Consider the following 15,040-nt stretch of genomic DNA (forward strand, 5'->3'; position numbering starts at 1 on the left):
ATATATATATATATATATATATAATTCTTCAGGGAGAAAAAGAATGCTTGCACGGAAAAAGTGTTTTTTTGGTACAATTTGTTTGCAAATACAAACAAATCGGAATCTATTAACTTGATGCGATCCAAAAAAAACAAAAAAAAAAAGAGAAATCGGGAATTATTTCTAACAATAGTGCATGCATTTTTTATGACTTTGACCTGAACGTTTGCCAGTTTCTCTGGATAGCTTAGCTTTTATCTTTTCCTCGTCTGAGAATGTAGCCGATAGAAAAAAGAAAAAGAAAAAGGCTAATACTTACAAAGGCCTTGTTGATTTAAGAGCGACAAAAGATATTTGGTACAAATCAAACACGTTTTTTCTTCCCTCGCGGGTCAGGAATTTCTTCCAGACACCTTCAGTGAACGAATCAACATGGCCTTTTACAGTGCTCCCGATCCACAGTCGTCATTTCCCTCCGCTCGTACAAAACGCTGCACCTGCTCCCAGAGGTTGAGTAGAAATCAAAAAAAGAGAGTTTGCATAGAGTCTTAGGGGAACCTAAAGAAAGCAGTCGGTCGGCTGCCGTCAAACGCTGTCGAACTTGTGTTTTAGGTAGTCCTTCATGACCTTGGCAATGGGCAGATCTTCCAGAAACTTCAGGCTCTGCAGGCCGATGCACTGCCGGATCTTTATCCTGCACAGATCCTGCAAAGTCCTGGGCTGCCCTGAAACGCAACGAGCGTCGAGTTAAACAGAGGAAACACAGAAGGTGTGCACAGTCTAAAACGTACAACAGAAGCTTAAATTGTATTAGTGTGTCCTACCGCCAACTTATTTCATTATACGTCAAATACACTGAATAAATGAACTTGAAACGGCGTGTGCAGAAGCGCTGAACTCACCGGACAGAATTAAACGAATATGAATTATAGACCGAAGGTGGTTGAATTTCGTTTCAGCTCCATATCTTTATAGAAAAAGGAAAAGGCCTCTACTGCCGATTATTACAGTTAATATTTGTATCGCGGCACAGGTCTTTGTACTGTGGTGCTTTTGGGATTGACAAATGTGCTTCAGAAATGAAATGCAGTATTATTACAGATACATAATTACACAATTACATAATTTCTCTCTATAAATGTATAATCTTGTAGAGCTTGGTATTTAAGGAAGGGAAAGATTGCAGGAGTGTTATGGGAAAAAAAAAGACTTTAGAAAAAAAGCTTTGAAAGACACTTTCTATAAAAAAACCCTAACATTTAAAAAGTGTGCATATATATATATACACACACACACACACACACACACATACACACATATATATATATATATATATATATATATATATATATATATATATACATATGCAATAATAAATGTGTAAATCTGTCACAAAGAGACAAGGATTTAAAGTTGAAAATCTAATTAAAAACTAAATAGTAATTTATGAATTTATCACAAATAGCCTGTTATTTAAAATTGGAGCGGATAAAAAGTATAGATATTTTATTAGGTACTCATTTAATTGAAAGGGTTAGAGAGAGAGAGAGAAAAAATCCATGAAAAATGATTGTTTCTGGCATAAAAAAAAAAAATTCCTAAGTGGACATCGGGGGAGGCTAAAAAAACCCCAGCACACAAAACGTTTTTTAGCCAATTGTCTTATTAAAAGATATCAGGAAAGTCCTGCAATGAGTTCCAGGAAACCGGTGCACAGAGCTGATCGGTTTTAATAGGCCAGTTTCCCGTCCCAACACAACATGGCACAGGCTGCGCGCACACAAGTGAAGCCAGCTGGAAAAACCACTACAAAGAGCTGGAGACGGCCATCTGCGGCCCCTGTCTTCTGTCAGTCTTAGCAAAAGATCTCAACTGCAGGTGACGGCAGAGAGACAGAAACCAAAGCAACACGCCTTCTCACTCCCTTCAAGACATGAAGTCACGCTCTCAAAGAGTCCTCCTCCGTGTGAATACAGCCGCCGGAGCGCCTTTTTTTTTTTTAATAAATAATCAGGGTGAAATGGGATCGCTCTGAATGAGCTGACAGCGAGTAAATGTCTGCGACAGGTGGCTTTGATATGGTGATATCAAAGTTGAAGCGAAGCGCAGGAATGTGGCCATTGTTGTGTACTTGCTCATTAGTGCTTCAGGTAACGTGGCTCGCTTTCTCAGACGGCCGATTGTTCTGTGTGGGGGAGAGGGATCATAATGCCGTTCGCTCGGGAGGCGGCGGAGGCCGTTGCTCAACTTACAGATTGACAGAACGGCCGCTGCTCTCCGTGAGATTTGACATTTTTCTGGAGAAAAGAGGGAACATGAGCTCCTTTGATGGTACTCTCTTTATTAACCCTTGGAGTTTTAAAGCTTTATGTTTTACTTGATTGGAACTCCTTCCCAAAGTACAACTGTCATTTTAACTGGGATGAGAGTATTAGAATATTATGTGCAATGTTCTGTGGCAAGTTAAATCATTAACATCGTTATGAACTATAAGTATAATAATAAAAATAAATATATAATTTTATATTTATTTATATATTTATTTATATATAAAATTATTTATATATATATATATATATATATATATATATATAAAAAATTATTTTTATATATATATATATATATATATATATATATTATCTATATGAATAAATATAGATATATAAAATTATATATTTATTTATATATATAAAAATTATATATATATTTATATATATATATATATATATATATATATATATATATAAGTATTTATTATATATAAATATATAATAAATACTTAAATTTACTTTGTAAAAATAAAAATAAAAGTTTGCATAATATAATATTAAAATATATATAATAATTTTACACTAATTTACTGTTGCTAAAAATGACAATATCTGTATATATGTATATATCTGTATATCTGTATATATATATATATATATATATATATATATATATATATATATATATATATATATATATATATATATATATACACACACACACACACATCTGTGTCACGACCGAATCAATCAAACTAAAATAAAATTTCTAAAATGAAAACTTTGCTCGTCACTGTCGCGGCTAGTTAGGAAAAGGAACCCTTTATGGGTGTCGAAGGTGTCACGTGTAGTTAAAGAAACAATAAGGTTGGACCATAATGTGACCCGGACCACAAAACCATAAGTAGCATAGGTATATTTGCAGCAATAACCAACAATACACTGCATGGGGTTTTTTTTTCTTGCCAAAAATCATTAGGGTACTAAGTAAAGATCTCTTTCAAATGTTTATTTAAAAATTCGCCCTTGAGGCTCGTTAGCAGCAAGCACGATAACTATAATGATAAAGATACCGTTCAGATCACTTTTAGTATCAGTAGCAGAGGCTATAAAATCCTCTTTCCACTGACAATTAATCAGAACCTGCTATCACGAGCTGGACAATTAAAAGACGCGAGTACGTTTAGAATAAACAGACAATATTGTCCGCTCGTGCGGTACTTCATAGCTTTCGTGCTTGGAGCGAACGGCCCTTTATGACCGGATAAGCTTTAAAGCGAAGGAAAACCTACTTGTGACCTCCTGCAGGAAGTCCAGACAGGGCCGACTGATGCCAGACATGCTGACGGAAACAGCCACGGGCGTCTGGCCCTCGTAGTTCCTGGTGTTCGTGTCGGCCCCGTAAGCGTACAGCATCTGCGCGCACAGCACATCGTCTCTGAGGGCCGACAGGTGCAGCGGCGTCTGGCCGTCCTCCAGCCGGCCCAGGTTGGTGTCGGCCCCGCGCTGCAGGAACATGCGGCAGTACGAGTGGTTGCCCTTGATGACGGCGTAGCGCAGCAGGAAGCCGTTCTGGATGTCTATGTTGGCGCTGTGGTCGAGCAGGATGCGCACGCAGCTGGAGCGCTCGCGGATGATGGCCAGCTGCAGCGGCGTGGTGCCTTTGTCGCTGAGCGGGTCCACCTCGGCTTTGAACTCCAAGAGGAGGCGCACGAAGGAGTCTCGGCCGTAGTGGGCCGCCACGTGCAGAGGCGTCCAGCCGTCGTTGCTCTTGGCGTTGATGATGTCGCTGCGGTACTCGGACTCCAGCATGAGGCGGGCGATGCGGGCGCGGCCGTGCATGGCGGCGTAATGCAGAGCGGTGAAGCCTCCGATGAAGTCCTTCACCGTGGGATCCGCTGGAGAGACAAACACGTCACCGATCCCAACTAGATAAGACCTACTTTAAATAGACAGAGATCGGGGGTCGCCAAGTTCGGCCCCGAGAGTTTAGCTCCCACGCTAATCAAACACACCTGAAGCAGTTCATCAAGGTGTTACTTGGTGTTGAAGAGAGCTGGAGCTAAACTCTGCAGGACACCAGCCCTTCGGGATCAGGTTTGATGACCCCTGGCTTAGATAGCATAGCGATGGCTAAAGGGCTACTCCACCTCAAAATGAAGAAAAACGCCATTCGTCTCTTACCGTCGTGTCGTTTCGAAGCTGTGTGTGTTTGTCTTCGGGAGACCATTTAAGATATTTTGGGCCCATTTTGGGTTGGAGTAACCTTTTAACCTGTAACATGCCTCTAGCGTGACTACAAACGTAGTTAGCATGTTTTAGCATGGTGAAATGCAAACACATGACAAATCTGAACCAGAAAAAAAAAGCTTATCAAGACTAATTTTAAGCAGACACGGCTTCAAGTTTGAAAGTTTAGATGTCTCTGGCATGATTAGCATGTTGACAGCGCGATTAACCTATCGCTAGCGTGTTGCTAGCTTGATTGGAATGCAGTTAGCATGTTGCCAGCATTATGAAATCCTTCAACGCGAGCTTTTAATCTTGAAATCCAATCATATCCAGTAAATAAAGTGGCAAACAACTAAAACATTAATGCCGACTATAGTAAAGTCGCTGATTTATTAAATACAGTTTAAATGTTCACGTTAACACTGAACGGCTCTAACATTATAAAACATTGGGCACAAATGCTAAATGTACGCACAACTCATAAAGCATAAATATGCAGATTTGACGCTCTTAATTAGCTTGTAAAGATCTAAACGCTACATCCAAGCATTTGGACCATTTGCATAACGCTGCTGTATTTCAATCGTAGCACCGTAGCTTATCGTTGATCACTCTGAGGACAGTCTTGGTGAATTTATTCTGTACAGCTGCGCAGTTTAAGGCTTGACGGTGAATCGTTCCGTCTGCAGATGTTTTGACAAAAACTGTCCTGTTTCGCAGCGCCCCCTAACGTCTAGCGCGCATTACTACACCTAAACATGAACAGAACATCAGCCTCTACCTGAGCAGCACAGCGTTTCAAGGAAAAGCAGTGCTGCCAAACGAGTTTGTGATTAATTGTATGCAAAATAAAAGTTTTTGTTCGCGTAATATACGTGTGTATTTATAATGTATAAGTTAATGCAAAATATTTACGTGCATGTGCATTTATAAATGCATTTTTTTATTCATTCGTATTATAAGTGTATAGTGCATACATTAAGTGTATGTTACGCACAAACATATCGTGCATGTGCTAATTGTTTGAGAGCACTACAAGACAGGGAACTTAAATACAGGTTAAGGTTTACCCCAAACGCGTTATCATTGAGAATAAAGCACTTTTAATACCAAGAGAGTAAATGGAGATTAATATGCATGTCACTTTTGGACCTTGGCGGTTTAAAAAAAAACAAAAAGCAGCTTTTAATTTTGCCTAATGTGTGTTTTTGTAAGAGTGGTGTTGAGCAAACCACAGCTTTTAGTAAACTAGGCTGGTCATTTTTGTTTTTCTGACGCTTTGGATCACTTCTCGCCACTGCCCTGAAGCGCTCTTTACCTCCGTGTTCGAGGAAGACGCGCACGCAGCGCTCCTTTCCCTTTGCCGCAGAGAAGTGCAGCAGCGTCCAGCCGTTGGCGTCCCTGATCTTGGGCGAGTAGCCCTGCTCCAGCATCTTGCGGACGGTGTAGACATCGCCGGCCGCCACCGCCGCCTGGATCTGCAGCTCCTCCTGTAACTCCGGGTTCCTTCTGCAGTGATGGTTCAGCATCCTGTCACATCTCGCAGTACGGGGCTCAGCCGTTCCCGTGTCCCTGCAAGCAAACGAGCGTTTAGAATCAAAGGACGATTCATTCGTTATTATCGAAAAAAATTTGGGGATCGCCGTTCATTTAAATTTGTTACCGTGCAACTTTTCTGTTTGTAAAATCATAAACCCAACAATCAAATTGCAAAATCTAAAAATATAATAATGCATTGTTAATTACGTCACTGGGTACGACATAAATAAGCAGTAATTTAAAAATTATGAGACCTCTTCTTGCTCGTAAAATGCTAAATTACCAGATATTACTTGTTACAAGAGTGTCTTAAGACCTTATGAACAATACATTTGCAATAGTTTTTATTATAAATACCATATTTCTAAATTTCTTTGATGCAGATTTTTTCTTTCAGGCTATATTTTACAGCACAAAAACACAGGTTAAAACACATAATATTAACAATATTCTTGCATGCAAAGTTATGGGATATTGCCAGCTGCGTCGAGTGAAGCCAAAACCCTCAACCCGGCCATAAACATATTGCAACACATTACAAAAATGACAGAAATCACACACATACGGCCTACAAAGCTCAGCTGTAAGACAAAATTACCGTTCATTAATGTCTTGTAGTTTTGAAACAGCCTTTGCCTTCTGCATCCATATTCACATCAGCTTCAGATCTCGATTCTAGATGTGCGCAATAATATAGAAAGAAGATCATCATTCACACACACACACACACACACACACACACACACGCATCAATCAAGAACGTATACACGATTTTTCTCAATGCACAACGTTTATTATTTGCATAACACACGCGTTCATGTAAACCGGCATGGATAAAACACGCACGTTTACGAGGATAACCCTCACTTAGCCACACCTATCCGATGACGTCTTATTTACACACATATCTGTCACGTTACATCGATCGTCTCTACGTCGAGGAGTAAATATTAATGTTATTGTCTTTCAGCATCTTAAAATAAACAGCTGCAGCGTGCATTCGCCCCACTTATAACAACGCAACCGTAAGTGATGCGCACCGACGACGGCGGTTTGACCACTTTCCCGCCTCCAGATCGTTAAACGAAAGGTGAATGTTAATGTTTGCAGCTGCCTCACTGAGAACAATGAGTCTGTTAGCTGGTGTGCTAAACCAGCTGTGGCAGCTAAAATCGACCTAAAACAAATACCGGAGCGGCTGCTTTTAGAGAGCCGCGTCGTTTAATTTAACGTCGCTCAAGTAATCGATACGGTGATTCCGACAGCGGTCGTTAAACCGAAGGAGAATTCGCCAAACTCTGTGATTGACATGTACTGTTACTGCATTAGCATAGCTAGCATTTAGCCAGCGGTTACTGACCAGTTTCACAGCAGCACTGATTTTAAAGTTACTCAAACTCTCTCAACCCGCGGCTAGAGGACGAAATCAACGATATCTGCCAATTCACGCAATAAAGACTCGAGAGAGCGTGAAATATTATACGCGTAACATACATACAGAGCACAAATACAGTCAGGTAGCCGTGAACATCATCTCCAAGGCTTCAAACCGCAGCAGCCAATCGGATTGCAGCTGTCAAGTACGTCGCGGCTACGTCGCACTGCTGCAAAACAATAGACCGAACGTCAGGGTTTTGCGACAGTTGCGGCAGCGTAACGGCAAACAGCACTCCATGTGGTTTGCGCGGAGGCGTTCGCTTCTTGTGTCGGAGCGGATTTTGCGACGAAGTTGGAAAAATAGCCAAATTAACTGTAAATTAGAAAAGCTCTTCTTTACAGTACGGATTGCGATTTGACGCCGCATCTCCAGGGATCACGTAGGCTGCGTCACTGGATTCAGTTACAATTCTATAACGAAAAATCTCTATAGTTAGTCAAAAAATGAGGGTGTTTTCTATTTATGAACTCAACGAGTTAAACTGCACATCGAGAAATCATCACAGATAACGTAAGCAAGCAACGCAGATACGGTTTATCAAATACGTTTTTGCATTCTTCCTTTTTAATGGAAACTAATTGTCCTTAATAAGTAATTTATGCACGTAATTAAGTGTGTAATGTTGTATTACGATTGAATGTAAAAGCAGATTTGGGGTTATATGCTTAAGTCCAACTACGTTTGCCACGTCTTATATAATTATAAAGTCAAAAGTGTGAATAACAGGCATATCGTTTATTTGTGCACTCGTAGAAAAGAGAGTTTTTAGCCAATCAGAAGCACGCTTTGCCTGTCAATCAATGTCCAGAGTCAGGTTTGCTGATGTTGAATTGTCTGAAGGAAGGACGAAGAGATGACCCCTAGCTAAATAACTAAAATCAACCTGAACAGAGCACGGCCACATATCAACATGTCTGTTTTTGGGCCTTTTATTTTCAGCATGGATGCCTCAGGACTGGATCTCCGAGACACCTTTGGGCTGTTGCGTGCAGGATCTGCTCCCAGCGTGAGCAGCGAAGAGCTGGCCGGCCGAATCTCGTCGTGTTTTGCGAGCCAGACAGAAAAGGCAGACGCGGCGTGGTTGTGTCTCACTCTCACCGAGAGCATCGTCCGCAGGCTGACCGCTCGGAGTCTGCCTCAAGATGCCGCGGCATACTATGAAGACGTGACGAGAAGGCTGTTTGGAGAAAACAATCTGATGGCACACCTGGTGGGTTCAATAAGCTAAATATTTGGATGAATAAAATAAAGTTTTTAGAACATTTGCGAATATGTACAGTATGTTTTATAATTGTGATCATATTTATTTGCATTTATATTAATATTTATATAAACGTTATCCATATATGCTAACGGTCCCACGTTTTTGAACAGCAAGAATTATTTTTTAATAATTGTTATTGGAATTATTATTTGTTTGATCCAATTTTGAAATATCTTTACTTTTTAAAACAACTGAAATTTAGCATCATTAACCTTCAAAAATACTTATAAAGTCTGGATTTGCTACACAAGAAACATTTATTATTATGTTGAAAACAATCTAAATTGATTTTTTCTTGCATTGTTTCTTTAATGAATATAAAGTTCTGAGGATTTATCTAATATAGAAATATTTATAAATTATAAATGTCATCACTTTTGATCAAAATAAAGCATCTTTGCTAACACACACATATATATATATATATATATATATATATATATATATATATATATATATATATATATATACACACATATCATAATTTAATAATAAATAAATAAGGATTTAAACATGCTGATTCCAAGCTTTTGAAAGGTATAGTGTATAAGGTTACAAAAGCCTTTTATTTCAGATAAATGCTGATTTTTGGATTTTTCTTTAAGAATCCTAAAAAAAGACTCTGTTTTGATAATTAATAATAATAATAATATTGTTTCTTAAACAGCAAATGAGATTATTATAAGAATATAAAGGATCATGTGACATGTTAATTGATGTCTTGATGCAGGTCTCTCTCCTCAGATCTCCAGACAAGCTGACGTCTCATTTATCTGCGAAGTGCGTGTCGGCCTGCGTGATATTAGAAATTAGACAGGTGTGCAGACATACAGTTTTATAAGGTTTGAGCGTCTCTCTTTCTTTCCTGATGTTTTCTTTGCTTGCTGATTTCAGGGAGGCAGCAGCTGCGTGTGGAGACGCACGTGTGCTCGAGTGTTTGAGGAATCGGTGTCCGGCGGAGAACTGGACTCCTGTCTGTGGTCCCTGACCGCTGTGATTAAAGCAGTGCTGAGAGGAGACACGGGCCCGAATCAGAGAGGTACACACACACACACACGCACACACACACACACAGACACACACAGACACACAGACACATACACAGACAGACACACACACAGACAGACACACACACACACACACACACACACACACACACACACAGACAGACACACACACACACACACACAGACACACACACACAGACACAGACACACACACACACACACACACACACACACACACACACACACACACACACACACACACACACACACACACACACACACACACAGACACACACACAGACACACACACAGACACACACACAGACACACACACACACAGACACACACACAGACACACACACAGACACAGACACAGACACAGACACACACACACACACACACACACACACACACACACACACAGACACACACACACACAGACAGACAGACAGACACACACACACACACACAGACAGACAGACACACACACACAGACAGACAGACACACACACACACACACACACACACACACACACACACACACACACACAGACACACACACACACACACACACACACACAGACAGACACAGACACACACACACACACACACACACAGACACACACACAGACAGACACACACACACACACACACACACACACACACACAGACACACACACAGACACAGACACACACACAGACACACACACAGACACACACACAGACACTCACACACAGACACACACACACACTCACACACAGACACACACACACACACACTCACACTGACCGGCTTTATCGTGGGAGGTGGAGGGAGAGGCAGGACCTCAGGAGAAAACTTGGACTAATAGAAAAGATGGAGAAATTACAATCGAAGCAACTCAGAAACCGCTTTTACTAACATTTGAGCTTAAATGAACTTGCAGTGACTTTAAAAAAGTGAATTAGTTGCTAGGTTACATCTGTGTATGTATTCAGCACAATGTGTCCATCAATAATAATAATAATAATAATACCACATCTTCCAACATAATAAAAAGTAATGGTTTGAGAATAGGTGAGTCATTATTGTTTTTAAAATCGCCTTATTCTCAAATAATTAAGTCACTTTAAACCCATTTTTTAAACTGTTCAACATGCAAAAACAACGAGATATTATTATTAATTATTATTAATCCTAATTGTTTTCCAGATTGGATTGTTTTAATAATACTAATAAACATTTATGATTAATGTTGTTATTGTTTTGCTTTTATTAATAATAATTTTACCGTATTAAGCTGTATTTTTCATATTCAAAGTTCATGTTTTATTATTGATGATATTTTTAATAACCATTTCCTTGTTACTTTTAGGACGTCAGCTTGTAGTAACAAAGGAATTACGAAATATCGTTATGCAAAAACGATTTAGAAATGAGACTCTGGGTTTAATATACAACGTATTACTTCAAAATGAAACTAAAACAGCCAAACTTTGCTTGTGCTCACAGGACGTGTTTTTTTTTTAATCCCAGCCGCTCGTTTTTATCCGTAGATGTTTTGACGGAGCTTCTTTCTGGCCTGGATTCCTCCGTCTCCTGCCTGCGCACGGCGCTCCTGACCCCGGACGAGAGAGAGCGGCCGGGTCGCTCTAAAACCTGGTGCGAGTTCCTGGACCTGGCGGAGGCGCTCATCGCCGCCCGGCTCAGATTCGACGTCCGTTCTCCGGTGCAGAGGGTCGTGTTCGTCGAGTCCCGGGCGCTGCCTCGCGTCGTTGGAGCCGACGTGGAGCACCTGGTGAAGAAACGAGCGCTGCTTCTTCTCAAGAGAAGCCTTCTGCGGCGGGCCGGGGAGGACTGGGCTTCGGCTGAGGTCCGGCGCTCGTCAGACGAAGATCTCGGCCTGGCGGAGGACGCTCTGGCCGCGGCGGCGGGGGTGTTGGAGGAAGTCGCCGCGGGCTGGCTGAAGGAAGTCCCCGTGAAAGCTCAAGGCAGTTTCTTCGGCGGCGACTGCGACGCGAGTCGGACGGACGACGCGGTTCTGAGAGCCGTGAGCCTGGTTCTGCTGAAGTCGCTGGAGATACGCGTTCAGGCCCAGCCACGGAGAGGTGAGCGTCACGCTGGACTTTCACAGTTAATACCCACAGCTGGAACGTGGAAAAAGTCATATTTTTGATATAAATTTGATATACGTTTCGCATGCTATGTCGTTGCTGAGGTAGCGAGCGCTAAGCGAATGCTACAGTGTTGATGAACGAGACGTAGGTGATGAACGCCCTTAGTGCTTTGATAGGACGCTAGTTACATGTGTTTTGACTGAAAGCATGCGTAGATGTAACGATATTTGTGATATTTCTGGTGCCGTTTTGTGTCGTATCGTCATTGGAAAACAAAACCACAACGGCCATTAAAAATGTAGTTCGTTTTTTTTTTTACATTAAAATGTAAATATTAGATGAAAAGCGTAACGAACTGAAGGATGTGGACGATGCTAATTAAATAGTCGATTATTACACTAAAATGTGATGAAAGTATTAAAATAGATGGAAGTATGAAGAAAACGGATACACGTAAAAATGTGGAAACTGAAAAAAACTAAAAAGGCTAGTTCAAAATTTTAAGGAAACTGTTTTTTTTCAAAAAAGCATATATGGAGATATATATATATATATATATATATATATATATATATATATATATATATATATATATATATATATATATGCTAAAACACTGGTGCCATCATAACATAACAGTCCTGTTCACAGATGAATAGCATTTTTTTGAGTGATTCAGAACGGGTGCACTAATTCACAAAGTACTTGACTCTATTAGGAAGTAGGAACTTTTTTTTGGACAAACGAATTAGTCGCCATTACATTTAAGGAAGTTTTATAAAAGTCCGCCGTCCACAAATCTTCCCCATTGGGCTCATCTCGCCAGAAACAGCGGGTCACCTGGAGCTTTTTCCTGTTTTCAGACACACTTTTCCAGTTTTTGACCTACTATACTGTATATTAGGATGCAGCTTTTCTAGGTTTCGGTGCTTTAATTTCTAGTGCCTCGTATTTAATAGCACACCAATCAATCATTTTTATTTATATAGCGCTTTTAACAACGCAGGTTGCATGAGAGCACTGAACAGTATAAAGCAGAAGAGTACACTGACAGGGATGTATAATGACCAGATTTGTAATTAAATACAGAGACGGTCTCTGGAATCAATTCGACGATAATCACTAGTGTCCCCAACCAAGCGATGGCGTGTAATGAAGTTGACCAGCAGAGGGCGGCGTGTCTTTCCTGTGTTTCTCAAGGATCCCTGAAGGACGTGGACGTGTGCTGGTATTTATCGGCGCTCATGTCGTTCCTGCGGCGTCACGGGACTCCGGCGTCTCCGGACGCTCACGGCTGCTCCTGGGTGTCTGTGGTATTCGCCGAACAAGATGACGACATGATGGAGTCGGCCAAGGCTTTGATCGGACTGTATTTGTATCAGAAAAGGTTTGGGATTTGTTTTTTTACGATGGAACTTTTTCCTGGCCTATTTCCGAGGCCAGCGCTAATATTTATAGACGCGTACGGCACTGCTGAAACTAAACGTGCGTTTATTTCTTCAGACGTTGCCTGGTTGTATCACACCACACGCTACCGTTTGAACTAGAGTCGGTGTTGCTCACCAAGGCTGCGTTTGATGTATTTATTGTTAAAAACCTTCATATTGTTACGTTTCGTAGAACGGCGTTTGTTTGGTAAATGATCAAAATATTCATTTAAATGCATCTCTGCTGAATAGAAGAACTTAAAAATAGTTTAGGGACCAAATCTCACTCTTAACTAGTTGCTTATTATTAGCACTTTGGCAGTAAGCGCTAATAAAGCTCATATTAATGCCTTACTTTGCCTATTTCTAAATCACATTTAAACGTAACTATTAATAAAATATTAAGAGTGAGACTTAACACCTAAATGTTAACGGAAATACCCCTGTTTTCCTCACAGTTTGAGCTGCTCGGACCCCGGGGTTTGTGTCCGGGGTGGTAACCCTCACTGTCATTTCATACTGCTGCTCCGCTCGCTCTGCTTCGACCACAGCGTGCTCCTGGACTTCCTCATCTCCTCCGAGACGTGCTTCCTGGAGTACTGCGTCCGCTACCTGAAGCTCCTCCTCGAGGACCCGGCCGGCTTCTCCGGCGCTTGCCGCCGTATCGGAGGAAGAAGCGACCCCTCTGTTCCCTGCGCTAGATCGGCGGCAGGCAGCCGGGTCCCACGGCTGGTGGATTACGGCAGCTCGGACGAATCAGAGGATGAGCGCGTTTCTGACGGCGGTTCTGGGGAGAGAGATTGCGGAAGGGAGCTGGAACAAGCGCAGGCTGAACATGCGTCTGATTGGCTGCTGGGTAAAGTGTTTGCGTGTCTTCTGGAGTTGAAGACCGCTGTGAGCAGACTACATGACAGGGGCCTCTTCCCCTACAACCCTGCCTCGCTCCTAAAGCTGCTGAACAACATTGAACCCCTGAGAAACACGCTCTGTTAGCTTGGACGAGCATAGATCAGAATTGATCAGAAATATCAACCTGTTATGACCCGCTCAAGTAATTAATGCAGTGAATGAACATGTCACTGGACCAAAAACATTTTTTAAATCAAAATAACTGGTATAGAAGGACTTGATTGATTTAAATAAAAAAAAAAAAAAAAAAAAAAAAAAAAATATATATATATATATATATATATATATATATATATATATATATATATATATATATATATATATATATATATATATATATATATATATATATATATATATATATATATATATATATATATATATATATATATATATATATAATACATAATAATATATAATATAATAAAATAATGAAATGATGACATATGACATGAAATTAAAAATACAAATTATGAAATAATAATGAAATGAAAGTGTACGTAAAGCATTAAATGCCCTTATATTTTCATGTAAAATTGACATGAAATGCTAGTGTCATGAAATACAAATGTCATTTTTCAGATCCTTTCAAGCTGTATGCTTACTGTACATTTGCACTTCTTTCATGTTTCAGGACATTAAATTAAAATGTGTCGGCCCTCATAATATAGAAATATAATAAAATAGTTTATTTATCAAGTCTTACATTTCATTGTGCTTTAATTTTTGCCTGTAAAATAATTCCACGCCTCATTTTATATATTTTTTTTTTTTTTGCTTGCGTTCCATTTTGTTTTTAATTTATTGCAACATTTCATGGCATTTTTAAAAAAGAACTCTCATTATATATTTAGAATGTTTTCTAATAACGGTGT

General features: G+C 40.2%; 2 protein-coding genes across 6 annotated transcripts; one reads left to right on the forward strand and one right to left on the reverse strand.

Annotated features, from left to right (window-relative positions):
- Positions 1-28: 28 nt before the first annotated feature.
- On the reverse strand, positions 29-7,660 carry asb7 (ankyrin repeat and SOCS box containing 7). Of its 3 annotated transcripts, none has more exons than XM_043244091.1 (5): positions 7,522-7,660; positions 6,622-6,698; positions 5,803-6,056; positions 3,545-4,150; positions 29-707 (listed from the first exon to the last, which is right to left on the reverse strand). In XM_043244091.1, the coding sequence occupies exons 2-5, from the start codon at positions 6,666-6,668 to the stop codon at positions 568-570; spliced, it is 1,047 nt and encodes a 348-aa protein (XP_043100026.1). In that variant the 5' UTR covers positions 6,669-6,698; positions 7,522-7,660; the 3' UTR covers positions 29-567. The 3 variants fall into 3 exon arrangements, with proteins under 3 accessions (XP_043100026.1, XP_043100027.1, XP_043100028.1); XM_043244092.1 differs by having other exon boundaries at positions 7,518-7,580; XM_043244093.1 differs by lacking the exon at positions 7,522-7,660 and adding an exon at positions 7,384-7,509.
- lins1 (lines homolog 1) lies at positions 6,785-14,393 on the forward strand. 3 transcript variants are annotated; one of them, XM_043244085.1, is made up of 7 exons: positions 6,785-7,113; positions 8,401-8,671; positions 9,456-9,542; positions 9,620-9,764; positions 11,269-11,820; positions 13,030-13,216; positions 13,715-14,393. In XM_043244085.1, exons 2-7 carry the CDS (start codon positions 8,402-8,404, stop codon positions 14,247-14,249), a joined length of 1,776 nt encoding a protein of 591 aa, XP_043100020.1. In that variant the 5' UTR covers positions 6,785-7,113; position 8,401; the 3' UTR covers positions 14,250-14,393. The 3 variants fall into 3 exon arrangements, with proteins under 3 accessions (XP_043100020.1, XP_043100021.1, XP_043100019.1); XM_043244086.1 differs by having other exon boundaries at positions 6,785-7,048; XM_043244084.1 differs by lacking the exon at positions 6,785-7,113 and adding an exon at positions 7,704-7,971.
- The last annotated feature ends 647 nt before the right edge of the window (positions 14,394-15,040 follow it).

Source organism: Puntigrus tetrazona, chromosome 7, assembly GCF_018831695.1.
Source record: "Puntigrus tetrazona isolate hp1 chromosome 7, ASM1883169v1, whole genome shotgun sequence".
Taxonomy (NCBI): Eukaryota; Metazoa; Chordata; class Actinopteri; order Cypriniformes; family Cyprinidae; genus Puntigrus; species Puntigrus tetrazona.